Here is a 16,567-nt window from a genome sequence, read left to right as displayed (position 1 = left end):
ATGGGAACGTATCATTATGTTCCCACCAGCTCTGCAGTACTTTGACCTTCTGTGCAGCCTCATATGTGAGGCACACTGGAGAAAGACTTTGTCTCAAATCTGTTTCCTGTGACTGTTAATGGCTCTAATGTTAGGTGCTCTGGTCTGTGTGCCTTCTTAGTGACAGAATGGGGAGACGACGTGAAGCCCATCTCGGAGGAAGAGGCCATGGTCATCGTCAACCACCAGTCCACCGGAGATGTCTGCACCCTCATGATGTGCCTGCAGGACAAGGGGATGGTAGGTAGACAGGTGCTCATGGGATAGCTGCGTTCCTCTAGGTGCGTAGAGCTCACTTGCAAATGCACTTTGTTTGACACAAAGGGCTGGTCAAGGGGACTCTTAAGGCTGTTTTCACACTTGGTCCATTTTGCTGGTCGGAAATTAAGTGTGATTATTCCCCCCTCCTCACTCCTTTCACATCATATTATTTGGTTGCGACCCATGAACCCTTTATGTCAACACGTAAGCAACGTGCCACTTTTATTGCTGTCGCTAAAGTAAGGCGTAAGTAAGGCAAAATGGAAAGCTGTACACTATTTGTTTTTTTCTTTTTGTTAATTTGGTCATTCTCGCACTGTAATAAACGGTGGTAGCTGCTTGGATAAGGAGGTTTTTGCGGAGACAGGTGGCAATGCGAGATGAATTTGCAGCTTTGCCTGCAGAGCATACACACACGCCCTCAATCATGAATTGCCACGTCACCTTAGCTTCTAGTCACTGTTTTTAAGACTTAAGATTCCTTTTTGTGGGAGACTTTGGATCCATTAGTGGTCATAAATAGCGTTTACTACCTGGTGTAGATCGAATAGCTTTTACATACGAACTGGAGTTCAGGTAAACCGTAGCCCAGACAAAAAAAAATATGGACCGAGTTTGGACCGAGTTTCTTCCAATGATGTAGCAGATGGGTAAAGTAAAAGGGTATACCATGTTTTCCTTTGAGGTCATTGTTGTGATATCATTTCCTGGTTTTAGGGAGGTTGATAGGTGGGACTGTGTATTTGTGTGTGTGTGTGTGTGTGTGTGTGTGTGTGTGTGTGTGTGTGTGTGTGTGTGTGTGTGTGTGTGTGTGTGTGTGTGTGTGTGTGTGTGTGTGTGGAGAGTACTGTTCCCTCTCTTTTGTGTACAAAGAGTAGTCCCAGCCTAAGCCACCTTAATGAGCATTGACTTAAGCAGGGGTGTGTTTGCCCAAGATAAGCTATCGAAGCCGTTCCTCGTTGTGCTCGTCAACTGATGGCCGTTGGCAGACAAGGCTGAAATAAACCAACAGCTCAGATTCTAATGATTCATTAGAGGAGGGAAACTCCGTGCTCTTGAGTTCATTCCTACCAGTGCACTCACTGGGGTCATTTAGGGGCCATTTCCCCCAGACTTCAGCTGCCATCTTATTGAAGCTGCTGGAAGTGCTACTTTTTAAAAATACTTAAGCATTTCGACCCTCATGGTCATTGCGAAAATAGATGCCCTGGAAATAAAACAAATTGCCACTAGCACTGTCATTAGCCCTGGAAATAGTGACTCCAGTTTCTACATGGTCTTGATTGAAGGAATCAAATGTGTAAGACGTAAAAAATTTACAGTACTTATTTCGTTATTTCGTTTTGAACCCCAAATTAGTTCCTTCCAACTCCTGAATGCTTCTGACCCATGAAACCAAGTTTGGCTTTTCTGTAAAGTTGGGTCATTTGCCTTGCATCTCTCCTCTGAGTCCTGCCTATCTTTGTGTCTCTGTCACACACACACACACACACACACACACACACAAAAGTCAGGCCTGGCCAGGGCTTGCGTGTGTCTTTCGGAATTCTGTGCTCAGCCCATATACTACCCAGATCATTCGCCTAGTTGGAGGCTGGATGTCTCCATTGTTGTTGGCCCATAAATATGAAGCACTGTCGCCCCCCCTGATCCTCCCAATTTGTTCTTGCCCCTCCATTGTCAGTGAAATGAATTGAATTTGTTTTGTCGGGTTATATGCAACACTTAATAGCAACCACACAAATAAAAGGGCTCTAAACTCGCGTAGGCCTGGGGGCGAAGAGGAAAGTTGGTTAGGTCTCTGCAGGCCTCCTCAGTTTTTGTTTGTCATGTTACATTTGAGCATTTGTATGTATGGAGGTGCCCTATCAATATAAAGTTATTGGCTATTATTTATAGTAGTTGTTAGGCTGCGTGAATTCCTTTTGATGGTCAAAGCCAACCTTTAGATGAAAGTGTATTGAGGAAATTGTGTCATGAATCAAAAAGGTCTACCGGCTTGGTAATATTCAGCCCTAAACCTGGCCGTCACTGCGAGTTCGTTTGATACACCTCTCAAAGTGCTTTATAGAAGCCTAATACGCTTGATCTTAATAGTGCACTTGTGTGCTGATGCTCAAACACTGAAGTCTGATTTTGAAGTGGCTTTTGAGGCATTCTTCTGAAGGTACGTTGCTGGCCAAAAAAACAGCTATGACCAATCTCTTGGTGTCACCCGCTCCCACTTTATCTCAGTGTTTGACCTACGTTGATGCTGAAATCCCTCTGTCTTTGACTGGCAAGCGCCCAAACAACAGAAGGCCTTGTCCCTGGGTATCAGGTGCCCGTGCCTGGCTTGGCTTCAAAGGCCAATCGATGCCTTTACTTAACACAATTACAATCTGGCTTGGGACTCGCGCGCAACAGACTCCAGCCCAGAGACAAGGTTCTCTTTGATCCACGTGCTTCACAGTTACCCTCAAAAGGATTAAGTTCCACGCCCCCTCTCTCGCATTGTCTCTCTTGTACACACACCCAGATGAAATCAGTGTGTGATGGTTGTGTGGGCTACAGGACCAGTCAAAAAGATCATGGTTTGTTGAGCGCCATCACGTACAACAAACTCATTTCGGCATAGGAACCATTTTAGGAATCAAAATGCCTGGTTGGGCTTCAGTAATGGTACAGATAAGGTGTGCGTGCATGTGGTGCAGTGGCAGCTCTGTTCACATCTATGTCTATGTTGCATTCTGAATGGAGAGGTGTAGTTGCCATACGACAGTTAATCACAGTCGATGGCTGCTCTGTCAATCAGTGGCAGCAAAAAGAGCGTGGCCTGGGATATCCTACCCCCCAGAGAGGGCAGACCTTGGCTGTGTGGCTGTTTGGTGCGCCCCAGGCCCAGGCCCAGGCCATGGATCATGTCATGAGGGTCTGCATGTGTTATGTTTGGGTGTGTTTCAAAGTGAGTGTGTGTGTGCGTGTTGTAGAGAGTTGAGTTGCCAGTCCTCAGTAGCTGTCAGGAGAAGTGAAGCCGCTAATGTCACGGTGCCAAGGGAGGTAGTGACACGATCAGCATGAGCAGCTGCAGCCCCGGGTTCCTTTGCCCCCAGAGCAGGCTAACACCTCATGGGGAACAGAGGACAAAGCTAACACTCGCCAGCAGAGTCCGTGCTCTGGCAGTGCAGATATGATGACCACTCATGAACAGATACTTTGTTTCTTGTTTTCCTTATTGTCCTCTAGTCCGTGTTTGAATTTAGTGTTATCAGGTATATGCAAACCAATGATGACCCAACACGAGTACTGGTCTAACTGTGTGTCCATTGTTTCCTTTCAGGTGGTGCGGAAGATGCTGTGGCTGATGGACCACGTGTTCAAATACACAAACTTCGGCGTGGTGTCCTTGATCCATGGAGATTTCTTCATCAGACAGGTAAACGATCCTCACCCACCAAACGATCCTTTCTGAAGTGGGTTAACCAGCAAGTGCCTTGTGTGATCAAGTTCATCTTACTCTGTGTGGTTTCTGGAGCACTATAAGGACCAAACAGTGGATGTCCGAAAATAAAGTTATCTTCTGTTGTGGATGCCGATCCAGCTGTGCCAGAGGACTGGCATTGCCTTTTAGTAGTAAAGTGTGTAAATATACACAGATGCTCACTTATCAGAGCACAGGGTGTGTCAGTTTTTCATTGGTTGGCAGATGATTCTTGGCAAGGGTAATTTTACAGTGTTGGCTGAGGTATGAGCTGTTTGGATTAAGCTATTAAGTCAGTTATTTCCAGTATCCATGAGGTTCATTTTAGTGCATTAGACCACAAGCCTAATATTACACTGCGTTTGCAATTAGAACAGTGCCTTGGTGTCATTAATAGGAGACGTCCGGTTTTGGTGGAGGCTTTTGCTGTTATGCTAACAGTGCTACCCTGATGTGGCACACCTTGTGGCTTCAGTAATGAATAATGACCTCAGTTGATGGACCTTTTAAATGTGTCTGAGGTCAATCAGGGTTCTATACAAGGTGAGGTGCTAACCGTAGGTAACTTTGTGTCAAAGCCATGATAAATTCAACTGAACAGATGGCGCTGGATTGGGTCTAAGGTCACTTAGCATGCTAGCCTCTGGACTATTCTGTGCTAGTCTAGCCTGAGGTGACCTACTGGTCACTGATTGGTGTGGGTGAATCAGGAGATCAGCAGCTCAGCTGATGGGGTGCTGGACTGCAGCGGTTCTCTTTAGATTAGATTAGATTAGATTCAACTTTATTGTCATTGCACAGAGTGCAAGTACAGAGACAACGAAATGCAGTTTAGCATCTAACCAGAAGTGCAAAAAAGCAGTAAAAGTGCAGAGTATGTGCATATGTAAGTGGAATATGTCAATAAATAAGATATGTACAGTAAGAAATAAGATATGGAGTATGAACAGGGCTATAACCGTGGTGCAGAGTTCAGCAGGGTGACAGCCGCAGGGAAGAAGCTGTTCCTGTCCCTGAACTTGCTGGTCCGGGAATGGAGGACCCTGTAGCGCCTCCCAGAGGGGAGGAGGGGGAACAGTCTGTGGCTGGGGTGAGAGCTTTCCCTGACGATGCTGCACGCCCTCCGCAGACATCTCTTGCTCTGGACAGCCTCAATGGTGAGGAGTGAGGAACCGTTGATGCGTTGGGCAGTTTTCACCACCCTCTGTTGTGTTTTCCGGTCCGCAACAGAGCAGCTGTCATACGATACTGAGATGCAGTTGGTAAGGATGCTCTTTGATGGTGCAGCGGTAGAAGTTCACCAGAATCTGAGGAGACAGATGGGCCTTCTTCAGTGTCCTTAGGAAGAAGAGACACTGGTGTGTCTTCTTGACCAGGGTTGAGGTGTTGAGTGTCCTCAGAGAGGTCCTTAGAGATGTGGACACCCAGGAACTTAAAAACTGGCGACACGCTCAACCTCCGTCCCGTTGATACGGATGGGGGTGTGTGTGCCATCTTTCTTCCTGAAGTCCACAATGAGCTCTGTGGTCTTCTTGGTGTTTAGAGCCAGGTTGTTGTCGGCGCACCACTCCGCCAGGTGCTGGACCTCTTCTCTGTAGGCCGCCTCATCGTTGTCGCTGATGAGGCCAATCACCGTTGTGTCGTCTGCAAACTTGACAATGGTATTAGAACCATGTACAGGTGTGCAGTCGTAGGTGAAGAGAGAGTAGATTTTGTACATTCCTCAACACCTCTCTCTCTCTCTCACATCTCTGTCCTCTTAACCCAGCAATTGTCTCCCACACTATTTATCCTCCAGAGATACTCATGCAAAGTAGCTAGCTACTTCTCAAATAGATAACATAAGCTTTCATATGTTCCCAGGTATTCACACTGAATATGCCATACACAAAGTAGATTCTTGTCTTAACTTTATTCTTGCCATAACTTTATCAGTAACTGCCTTAACTGACTGACTCTCTCACACACATGCACACACCATACCCTTAGTTCAGCCCTGCTGTGTAAAACTTTTCTCCTTCTCTCTGCCGAAGAGCCTTTTTAACCTGAGCTCAGCCTAAAATGAATGGCATACTCTCTCTTATCTTCCTCCCTCTGCTCATTTCATCCCTACTGTCGCCCCTTAAAGGGACCGTTCAGTCAAAACTCACCATTCACCTCATCAGTATTGAAAGAGATATGTTCTAGAATACCCCTTCTCCTGTCTCACTCCTTGTCTCTTCCAGAGAACTAGAAACCCGACATGAGGATCTGCTATCATGACAAACGAGTAATGAAAGATCACTCCTTTAATGGTCCCTAGTCCCTTGAATTCCTGAACACGCAAACCAATTCCTTTTTTTGGCTTTTTGGCTCCAGTTTGTTCAGTTCATTACCCCCATTGCTGTTATTTATAACCCACGTGTTGGTCAGGTTGTAGGTCTTTTTTTGTGTCTCCTCCAGGAAACTTGGGGAGACTTAAGGGGTTGTCAGCTCCCTCTGATGTACTTTCACAAATAGTTTGGAGCAATCCCTGATCAGAATCCACCCTTTTGCTCTGGAGCCCTGACTAAAAGCCACGAGTGGCTATAGAAGCAATGGAGACTTGATCCTCAGCCACCCACGAAAACATCCCACCTTAATCGTAACCCACCTTCCTATCCACCACAAAACACAGCCAGTTGTGTTTACATGAACACTGGGCATTGGTTGAGGCACCGCTGATGCGACTCAGCCCGCTATGATCACCTCAGTCTTTCACCACTGAGCCATCCCAGCCCGACCCCCCGTGCAACTGACTCTTAATTGTTTGTCTCAGGGTTGATCGGCTCGAGCAGTTTCGCTTGAAGGGCTGGTCTGATGACCGGCACAAAATGCTAGTCCCGGTAGTCGCCTAATTGGCATCACAGTTTCTCATGGAGCCTCTCGCATAGCTTTGATAAGATGCCTCTGTGCTGGGTTCAACCACCCTCCTATTGCGTCCTGTGTGTGGATTGTCTTTTAGCAGCAAATCAAAGGCTCAAACAGAATGTACTGCTTCAGGCATCTGTGTGGGATTGAAGTTGACCCTCGGATGTTGTGCTATAAATGCGGTTCCTTTTTTCTTCTTCTTTGCATCCCTTTCAGGATTGTTAGATGTGCTGCAAGCGGTGCTGTTATTTCCTCCTCCACTTCCTCCACCACCACGCGCCTCACTTCCTGTCATTTTACAGCAATAACTTCCTCTTTCCTGTCCCGCCAGGGCAAAGCGCACCGGGACAAGCAGCTGGTGTACCTGAAGGACCACCTGGACCAGATTTACTACAGTCGTGAGAGGAAGTGGATCGTGCTGTTTCCTGAGGGCGGCTTCCTGCGTAAGCGGCGGGAGACCAGCCAGGCCTTCGCCAAGAAGCACGATCTGCCGCACCTGACGCACGTCACGCTGCCGCGCCTGGGCGCCACGCAGGTCATCCTGAAGACACTAGGACCGCAGCAGGAGAACGGCACCCTGGAAGCCGGCGATGCCACCACCACCAGACAGACAGGTACACATGGGCAGGGATGCCACAAGTAGACACACACACACACACACACACACTGACATGGACGTGCATATACATGAATCGCACATTCTGTGTGTGCACACAGGTACACATGGGCATGGATGGCACACACACACACACACACACACACACACACACACACACTGACATGGACGTCCATATACATGAATCGCACATTCTGTGTGTGCGTGCAAGCCCTCCTGGGGTGTCAGCAGGAAAATAACTGCTGACGGCTGAAGGCCCACACATACTCAGTGTTCCATATTCAAGTGACAGTTTAAATATTCAGACATGCTAAATACCCTCACACACATATTCTGTCATGCATGAACACACATACAGACACACACACACAGACACAAACACACACACACACACACACACACACACACACACACACACACACACACACACAGACACGAAAAAAAGACTCATCTCCCTGTCCCCTCACTGAACCTCCCACAGTCCTTCCGCTCCATTAGATCCTTTGCCCAAAGTCACTCTCCCACTGCCTCTCTGAACCTTCTCTCTCTCTCTATCCCTCTCTATTTCTCCCCCTCTCATTCCCTCCATCTCCTTGTTCTTTTCTGTCCTTAAATATCCCCTCCGCGTCTCCTCTGGAAAGTGACGGCTACATTTACATTTGTTTACATTTAGTCATTTAGCAGACGCTTTTATCCAAAGCGACTTACATATGTGCGACTTACAATGTATACACATTTTACATTTATGGCACACTGCACATCAGGAGCAATTAAGGGTTCAGTGTCTTGCTCAAGGACGCTTCGACAACGAATCGAACTAGCAACCTTCTGATTACTAAACGACTTCTTTACCTCCTGTACCACTGTCGGCTACCTTGCCATCTGCTGGGTACCACACCGCGCTCTCCACAGAGGTTCCTCACTTCCCCGTTTTTTGGGTCTTGAGAGAAGAGTGGAATTGACTCCTGTCACAGTTCCAGAGTGCATATTTCAGCTGGCACTACCAGCCTTGGACAGAGGCACGATAGGCAGAGGGTAGTCGGGCATCAGCGGCACACTAGCAGATGCTCTGTTATGGTCTAAGCCCTCGGTTCCCAAACTGGGGTACGCGTACCCCCAGGGGTACGCAAAGTGGTTCAGAGGGTACGCGGGGAGAGAATTTCCGCGATAACGGAAAACGGACGGAATTCGCGGAATGTACCCTTTAAAACAGAATTGCAACTTTCAGACGGAAACCTCATTTTGTGCATCAAAATTGCCCAAATTCCCCTGTATTTTGCCCTGCAAGGCTGTATTTCTTACTAATAAACACGACGACAACGATCGCAACGATGAACAAGCATTAATTAAAAATGAATTAAAACCACTGAGAAAATGTCACGTCTGTGCTGAACTCCGCTCCGGCCACGCTCCCCTGTTCAATGGTTGACACGCACACCTCCGCTACAGCCTGTCAAATTAATTTGCTCATCTTCCCAATCGCCTGCAAATAATGTTTTTTTAGTCTTCTGTTCTGTTGATGGCTGGCAAACAACAACCTTAGAAGGTTTGGGTCACTTGTGGCACATATTATTCACTCATTTTAAGCCATCAATCTACCTCAGGGTGAAAAGGAAAACTTATTTTTTTGTAAACAGGGGGGGGGGGGGATGTAGCTGGAGATTGAATGTCTGAAGGGGTACGGGACTGTAAAAAGTTTGGGAACCACTGGAAAAAGATTGTGTCGCAGGTGCACCAAGCACAATTTGCCATCTCTATAACATATACAGTGTTGTTGTGTTAGTTTTATGTTTCAGAGTGCAATCCAGACGGGGAGATTTTGAGCCACCATGGTCTCCCGTGAGGGTGCATTTGCAGTCGTTTTTAAAGAATGTTTTTAACACGGCGCTCGGATCCATGCGGTAGCTGTTCTTAATGGCGTTTTTGTACAGATTTGTTTTCTTCACGGCCAGTGGAGGTTCTAAAAATGGCTGTGCGCGGCCTGGCAGCGTTGGACCGATGAAGCAGGGGAGTTTGCTGATGGCTGGCAGCCCAGAGAAGGGAAATAAGAGAGAGGAGGAGAGGAGGAGGAGGAGGAGAGAGAGAGTGAAAGTGTGTTCATTTCTCAGTTCCAAAAAACACCCAATCAGCCACAGTTTGTTTAAGACAACACCAAAGTTTGGAGCCAAGCAGTGATGGATATTTTTGGAAGTCCTGGAGTGTTTGAACCTTCTGATGACTTGGGAGAGACTCTTGGATCTGTTGTAACTGAATGTATGTGGTTTGGGTGACCTCGTTGGCTTCTCAACCTGTGATGTAAGAGTGGCCCAGGGTCTGCTCGAATGTTTATATACAGGATAACGACTTACGAGGTGTTCCAATATATGAGAATAATGTATGAGAACTCGCAGAAGCAATGTGTAAAATTGAAGTAGAAGAATGCCATATATGGCTAAATATTTTGAGCAGGCTGTGGTCAGCTCTCTCAGGTTCGCTCTGAATGTTTTCACATCATGGCCGCGGTTGTCCACAGCAACAGACATGCTGAGTAACGGGCATGCTTTTACAAGGTGAACTCTCCACAATGATGCAGTGCCTTTCCTTCCTGTCTCCTGCTCTATTTCTTTACCATGTACTCTACCTTTCTTAATCTCTCTATCTCTCTGTCTCTCTCTCTCTCCATCTCTCTGTCTCTCATTCGCTCTCTTATTTCCTCACTCTCTGCCCGTCTGCTGATGACCGGCATGATGGATGATGGGGAAGAGCTCAATCAATGCATTCTAATTGCTAGTGGATCTCTCTCGCTACTGCAATTGGTCCTCACCAATAAGCAGGTATGCGTTAACCAAACGCACTGCAATCAGCAAAACCAGCCCCACAACCTCTGCAGAAGTGTTTTAAAACTGATCTGAGGTCATAGAAAGGACAATAATAGCACCCCTGATACATGGCAAACTGCCTCAGCACACCTATTACACACAAGTAGTCTAAACCAACTGGTACACATTGTGCAGGGTCATGCTTAGCATGCATTGCTAACCTTATAGGGGCTTTACTGACTGCTGACTCACTACTGACAGAGTGGCCATCCCCCCTTATGCTCAAAGCCTACTTAGGAAAACTTGACAAGGAATGCTGAACAAGGAAATATTGAACTGGATATTCAAGGGAGATTGATCCATACATTGCTCAGTGGCACGTTTGTGAAATATTGAAACTCACTGTTTCTCCGACTTCTGAAGAGGAACCGGTCATCTGAAGCCGGTTGAGGCTACCCCTGATGTTGCGATCCTAATCGTAGAACTGTTTCTGGGTCAGCTGAAGCCGGTTGAGGCTACCCCAGATGTTGCGATCCTAATCGTCAAAACTGTTTCTGGGTCAGCTGAAGCCGGTTGAGGCTACCCCCTGATGTTGCGATCCTAATCGTAAAACTGTTTCTGGGCCAGCTGCTGGCTGGTCATGTGTATGTCTTTTGTGCTGATCTGTTTGGGGAGACTGGCTTCTCCTGAGGGGGCAGTTGCGGAATGCTGAGTGCTAATGTAGGGGAAGGGAGGGGTGCTTTGTTATTAGGAGTCTCCAAAATCCTCTGCTTATCTCATGAGATTCATACAGACACTGAGTCGTGCATTATTTGGATGATGTGTAAGCAGTTACTGGGCGGCACACAGACATGCAGGTAGACACACACACATACACACACACACACACCTGCTGGTAAGAGTCCATTCCATCATGCCAGACAGAAAGAGCTCATGCATGCTCAAATATACACAAACACACAACACACATATGCCCACATGGACAATTCTCTCTCTCTCACACACACACCAGCATACACACACGTAGACACACACACGTACACACACACACACACACACGTATACACACACGTACACACACACACACACACACACACAGACAGAGTGCTGTGCAGACTCGTCAGAATTAATTGGCCGCAGTTGTGTGTGAGGTGGAGTGTGCCCACCGCAACTGGGAGTTATGGAAACGCACAGAGGGCCTTTTCAGAGCCCAGCAGCTGTTCCTTCTCTCTTTTCTTTTTCCCTTTCCCTTTCCTGCTATCATTCTCCCATCCTCTTTTTCTTCTTCTTCTAGCACGCCTTTTGTTCTCTCTCTTCCTCTCCTCTCCTCTTCTCCAGCTGGGAGCTTCTGCTTTGTCAGGAGACCAGCCTGACAAACTGGCAGTGTAGGACCACACCCCTCCTTCAGAATTAAGAAAAACCTGAGTTTTCCTCTTTCGCTCTCCCCTCTCCTCTCCTCTCCTCTCCTCTCCTCTCCTCTCCTCTCCTCTCTCCTCCTGCTGATCTTTGTCTTCCTATTCATTATTGGCGAGCTTAATTGTGTCTTTTTAGCTGAGCAGTTTCTGCCTCGCGGATTACAACCGACAGGCCAATCAATACGCGCTCCCTCTTTCTGTCTCACTCTCTCTTTCTGTCTCACTCTCTCTTTCTGCCGCTCACTTTCTGTCTCACTCTCTGTCATTCTGTTGCCCTCGGTCACTCTCGTACCATTCACCTGTCTCTCTGTGTTTCTTCCGATTATCTTTTTCTCCCTCTCTCTGTCTCACTGTCTTTTGCGCTCTCTCACTTTTTCCTCATTTTCTGTCATGCTCTCTGCGTGTCTCTCTTTTAAGGCGGCTGAGCTTGTGAAAAAAGACTGTGTGGCAGCAAAACGTGTTTGTGTGTGTGTGTGTGTGCGCGCGCATAAGCACACACACAGAGTTCTGGAATCCCCTGGCCGGGGCTCAAAATCCATTTCAAATGACTGGCCTTTTTTTCGGGTGTAATTCGAACAGAGTTGTGTTGTGTCGTCAGCGAGAATGCTCACACTCCAGGACCAGCAAAAGACGACTACTAACCAGAATTGACCCCCCCCCCAGACACACACACACCTTATTTAAGAGTGGATAATGCATAACAAGACGTTTTGCCTCAGACTCCACCACTACCAGTGGCCTCACTCTGTGAGTAACACGCTAATGAGAAGCTAGCTTCTTTTATCACATGCCCCCTGGACAGCGTTTATCACAAGCATCACCTCACTAAATGCAATTAGCACAGCACATAAAACAGAAGAAGGGTTTTTTTGGGGGGGGGAAAGCGCAGGAATCGTGGGGATTTGTTTCTGAAGGGCTGTGACACACACACCCACCCACACACAGGCAGGTCACAGAAGGCCCTCGGAGAACTCTGTATCTTTACACAAACCCCCTCACAGACGGCCCTGGAAGGACACTGTGCTCAGATGTCTGCAGGACAACGTGCGTGTCCTCCATGTCTTCCCATAACCTCATCTACTGATAGAGCCATTACTGCAGGAGATTGTGTGTGTGTGTGTGTGTGTGTGTGTACATGACAGAGAGTGCTCTTGTCCTTAAAGACTAATGGCATTACATACTCACTCTCTCACACACACACACACACACACACACACACACACACACACTTGTGCCTGTTCTTCGTCCTCTGCAGTGATGTGCTCCCCTGCAAGATTAAAGACACTGCACCCTTATGCAGCACTTGCGTGCTCAGTGCGTACACTATGTGTGGCTGTGTGTTCAATGGATGCGTGAACGTGTGTTTGTCTTTGTGCACTCGCTCAGTGCTTGGTGTGTCTGTGTGTGTGTGTGTGTGTGTGTGTGTGTGTGTGTGTGTGTGTGTCCTCGTGATTTAGTCTCATGGCCCCACAGGTGTAATTCAAGACAAAATGGCCCTGGTTTGCGTCTGTGTGTCTGATGGGTGTTCAGAGGTGTAGGAGTCCTCAGTCCTTAACTGAAACCTCCTCTCAATACAATCTCAATCAAGGCCAGCCAAGGACAGTCTCCTGAAGGGGGCAGGAGGACTGGGTTTGGTAAGGGTTTGGTAAGGGTTTGGTAAGGGTTTGGCGATCTGGATAAAGGCCATCAACTCAGAGCACAGGCGTTCACCGCTCCACTCCCCTGTGACTTCCACTTGTGTAATGTGTACAGCGGAAGTTTTCTCAGCACAGCAAACACAGGAAGGAGATCATTAGTTACCACAGTGATACAAAAAAAAAAAAAAAAAAAACAGTCACAAATCACTTTGAGTATACACTACTCGCTGGTGAAATCCTTCTAGTTGTTGAGATACTCCCCGCTCGTGTGCCGTAATAACTCGTACCGTTCACAGATGTGATGCAGTTTTGTTATCAGTGTTGCAAGTCTCTTGTTATAAAATCAACCTGAGAGAGGGAGTGATTGAGGAAATGAGTTTAGGTGAGTAATCAGAGGCGTGTCGTCGTGCGTGTCAAAAGGTCCTATTCCTTTAAATCGAGTAACACTGACTTGCGGCGTGTGGTGCAAGTAAACTTCACGGTTTACTCCACAGCTCTGTTGTATCGCAAATCAAGTCTTTTGAAGCGGCTTGATTCTCGTTAACTCCTCAACTCTTTTAATGCTCTCAACAATTTTTATTGCGCCTTGGTTTTGGCCCGTTTAGAATCATGGCATAGCAGCCAGTGCTGCTGGTCAACAAACCATTGGCAGCTATTTTATAAGGTCTGCTGTAGCTGCTGTTGCTGATACTTAGCTTGTTTTAACAGTAACTTTATTAACGGCAACTGTAAATAGAAATCCTTGTTGTGATTGTTCCACTTAAACTGATTAAAAGCCTGAGATGACCACCACAGTGATGCCATTTAGTCTGCCTCTTTGTCCGCTTTTACCAGGTCAGTGCTTTTAGGAGGTGTAGTAAATACATTAAGTTAATGAATGACTGAGTCAAATTTGTTTTATTTATTTTTGTATTAGCGGGGCGTATTAGCAGGCAGTATTGTGGTTGTTAAACCTTGGGTGTTAAGACTTTGTAAGTACCTTGAAATAATCCCCCATTCTTAAAATCACATTGTACCTACTTAAATGTCAACCTAACTGTTGGAGTGCCCAAATGACCTCAGCGACCCCAAATCACCAGCTGTCATAATCCATAGACCTCTGCTCATGTAACGAGGAAGCACAAGCCAGTGGTGAGTTCTGTCCCATCTTGGATGGTCCCTAACGCACTAGTGAGCGCCCCTGTGTGATGGCGGCCAAGGCCATCTCTGGCGTAGTTGTCTTGGCTACAATCCATTGTCAGTGCAGCATGTGATAGTATGTGTGCGTCGGCGCTCTTCGCAATCTCTGACATCGCTTTTCTTTGGCGAGAGTGATGCATGTTTCACTCGTCTCGTCTCCGCCAGCCATGGCCGTCTGTGAGCATCCTGGCAAGCATCTGGTATGCAGGGACATTAACATTCATATATACACACACACTCTTTCTGCAATCCATAAACACGTTGAGAGAAACATTAAGTTCAATACATAATACATACATGATTCCATGAAACAGAAAAGAAGGTATATACATACAATATACAGTATTAAGAGTGGATACAAATGGAGAGAGCCAGCATTCAAAGTACTGGTTGTAGAACAGCTTAGTGGGTATACAGTTTCCTCATAAGGTTACTATTATAAGGATAAGCAGAGCTATGAAGCAGAAAACTATGTCAGTGACGGCATTTGTTTATATATTACGGGTAAATAGGCCGGCACACCGCATGTATTATAAACAGAGTAGACTGTGTGCGTAATACTTTGGTGGGATTAGGCAGATGTGGGCAGAGGGTTTCTGCAGGTAAATCGGGTGGAAAAACTACAGCAGCATCCCACAGTGGACATAGTCTAGAGTAGGAGGGAAGGAGAAGAGACAAGGTGATTGGACAGAGCTAAGTTGATTTTATATGTGTATGTGCAATTCCAGGATATGGTGATGAGGAACAATGTACTTTATGGGAGATAACAGACAGGTCCGAAACAGAATATCAGAAAATCAGTCATACACACACAAAAAACATGATACACTGTCAATTACAGTATATAAACATCAAATTCATTATACTCTACGTCACAGGCTAACCAGAAATCTGGTGAAGAGCAGCTTGGCTCTCTCACTAGAGAATTGAAACTCATGAAAAATGTAAAAAATGATAACAATGAACCCTATTTATGCTGTTTTTTTTTTAAACCATCCACCTATCTTTTTCCCCTCTCTCTCTCTCTCTCTCTCTCTCTCAGCAGGCAGTAAATCACGAGGCCTGCAGTGGGTGGTGGATATAACTATAGGCTACCCCAAAGCCAGACCGATGGACATCCAGACGTGGATCTTCGGCTACAGACAGCCCACGGTCACACATGTGCACTACAGGTATGCACACACCAGCATCATTGCTTTCCATACATTGCTCTATTACTGTAGAAGACTATATACATAACACCATCTCAAAGATGTTTTCCTTGGACCACCAACCATCTCCTGTGAACTGGTATCAGGCTGTTTGCTGTTACTAATGCCTGTTGTCACGGTGGCGGCATCGTGTTGCTTGCTCTGAAGCCTGTAATCCAAAGCAATTAAGACAAACGGCCAAAAACAGTCATTACCACTTACCCCTATGTCACATGCTCCACGCAGTCCCAGACTCCTCGCCACTGCAGCTGAGACATGGAGGCCTTGTCTGCTGTCACCTTAATAATAATTGTGTGATTTTCCTAATTATGCCAAGCTCCACAGGCACCCACTGATCCACACACGCACGCACACGTAGCGTACCGGTATACACACGCCCTGCTCCTGTGCCCACCAAATTAAGAGAGAGCTATTAGCTTCCTCCCTAATTGCGCCACCTTGCTAGCGATTTTTTTTTACCTGAGCTATATGTTTGTTTTCATTGATTTGTTAGTAGGGGTGGGGGAAAAAATCGATTTTTCGATATCTCTCGATTCTCTATAGAACGATTCTGTCTCGATTCAGAAAAGTTCATAATCGATTTTTTAATAAAAATAATTTATTTTTAAAAATATATATATTTTTTTCATTTCTTTTCATAATTTTTAATTTTTTTCACTTTGTGTTGAAATGCAAGCGGCATCGATTTTTGCATTGTTCATAGAAAGTCATAATGTGACAAGGAAAAACTTTTTCTCTAATAAAAAATAGAAGGTAAATCTGTTGATTTTCTTTAATTATCAAACACAAAGTAGGAAGTGATTTGAGACTCTGAGTAGCAAACTCAAAGGTTTTAAAAATCGAGATGCATCGATAATCGTTTTATCGGTTTAGAATCGATAATCGGTTTAGAATCGAATCGTTGACCTCTGAATCGGAATCGAATCGAATCGTGAGGTGCCAAGAGATTCCCACCCCTATTTGTTAGTGTGGAGGATATTTGACCACCGTTCTCAGACACATGCACTTGTATTATTTGGGATCTGGTTGAGGGCAAGAATTTGTATGCGTGCGCATCAGCCA

At 46.2% G+C, this 16,567-nt stretch overlaps 1 protein-coding gene across 4 annotated transcripts in view; it reads left to right on the top strand.

The window, feature by feature from the left end:
- Nucleotides 1-16,567, top strand: part of lpgat1 (lysophosphatidylglycerol acyltransferase 1) — a 43,429-nt gene that overhangs the window by 11,677 nt on the left and 15,185 nt on the right. For 3 of the 4 annotated variants that reach the window (XM_031581166.2, XM_042709857.1, XM_031581167.2), the window contains exons 3-6: nt 161-279; nt 3,620-3,715; nt 6,981-7,263; nt 15,337-15,466. In XM_031581166.2, the coding sequence (XP_031437026.1) occupies nt 161-279; nt 3,620-3,715; nt 6,981-7,263; nt 15,337-15,466 (628 nt within the window). The remainder of the gene's footprint in view (nt 1-160; nt 280-3,619; nt 3,716-6,980; nt 7,264-15,336; nt 15,467-16,567) is intronic. The other variant, XM_012820985.3, reaches the window with a different exon arrangement.

The sequence above is a fragment of the Clupea harengus genome, chromosome 15 (genome assembly GCF_900700415.2).
Source record: "Clupea harengus chromosome 15, Ch_v2.0.2, whole genome shotgun sequence".
NCBI classification, from domain to species: Eukaryota; Metazoa; Chordata; class Actinopteri; order Clupeiformes; family Clupeidae; genus Clupea; species Clupea harengus.
Note: the sequence above shows the minus strand (reverse complement) of the source record. Positions and strands in the feature narration are given on the sequence as shown.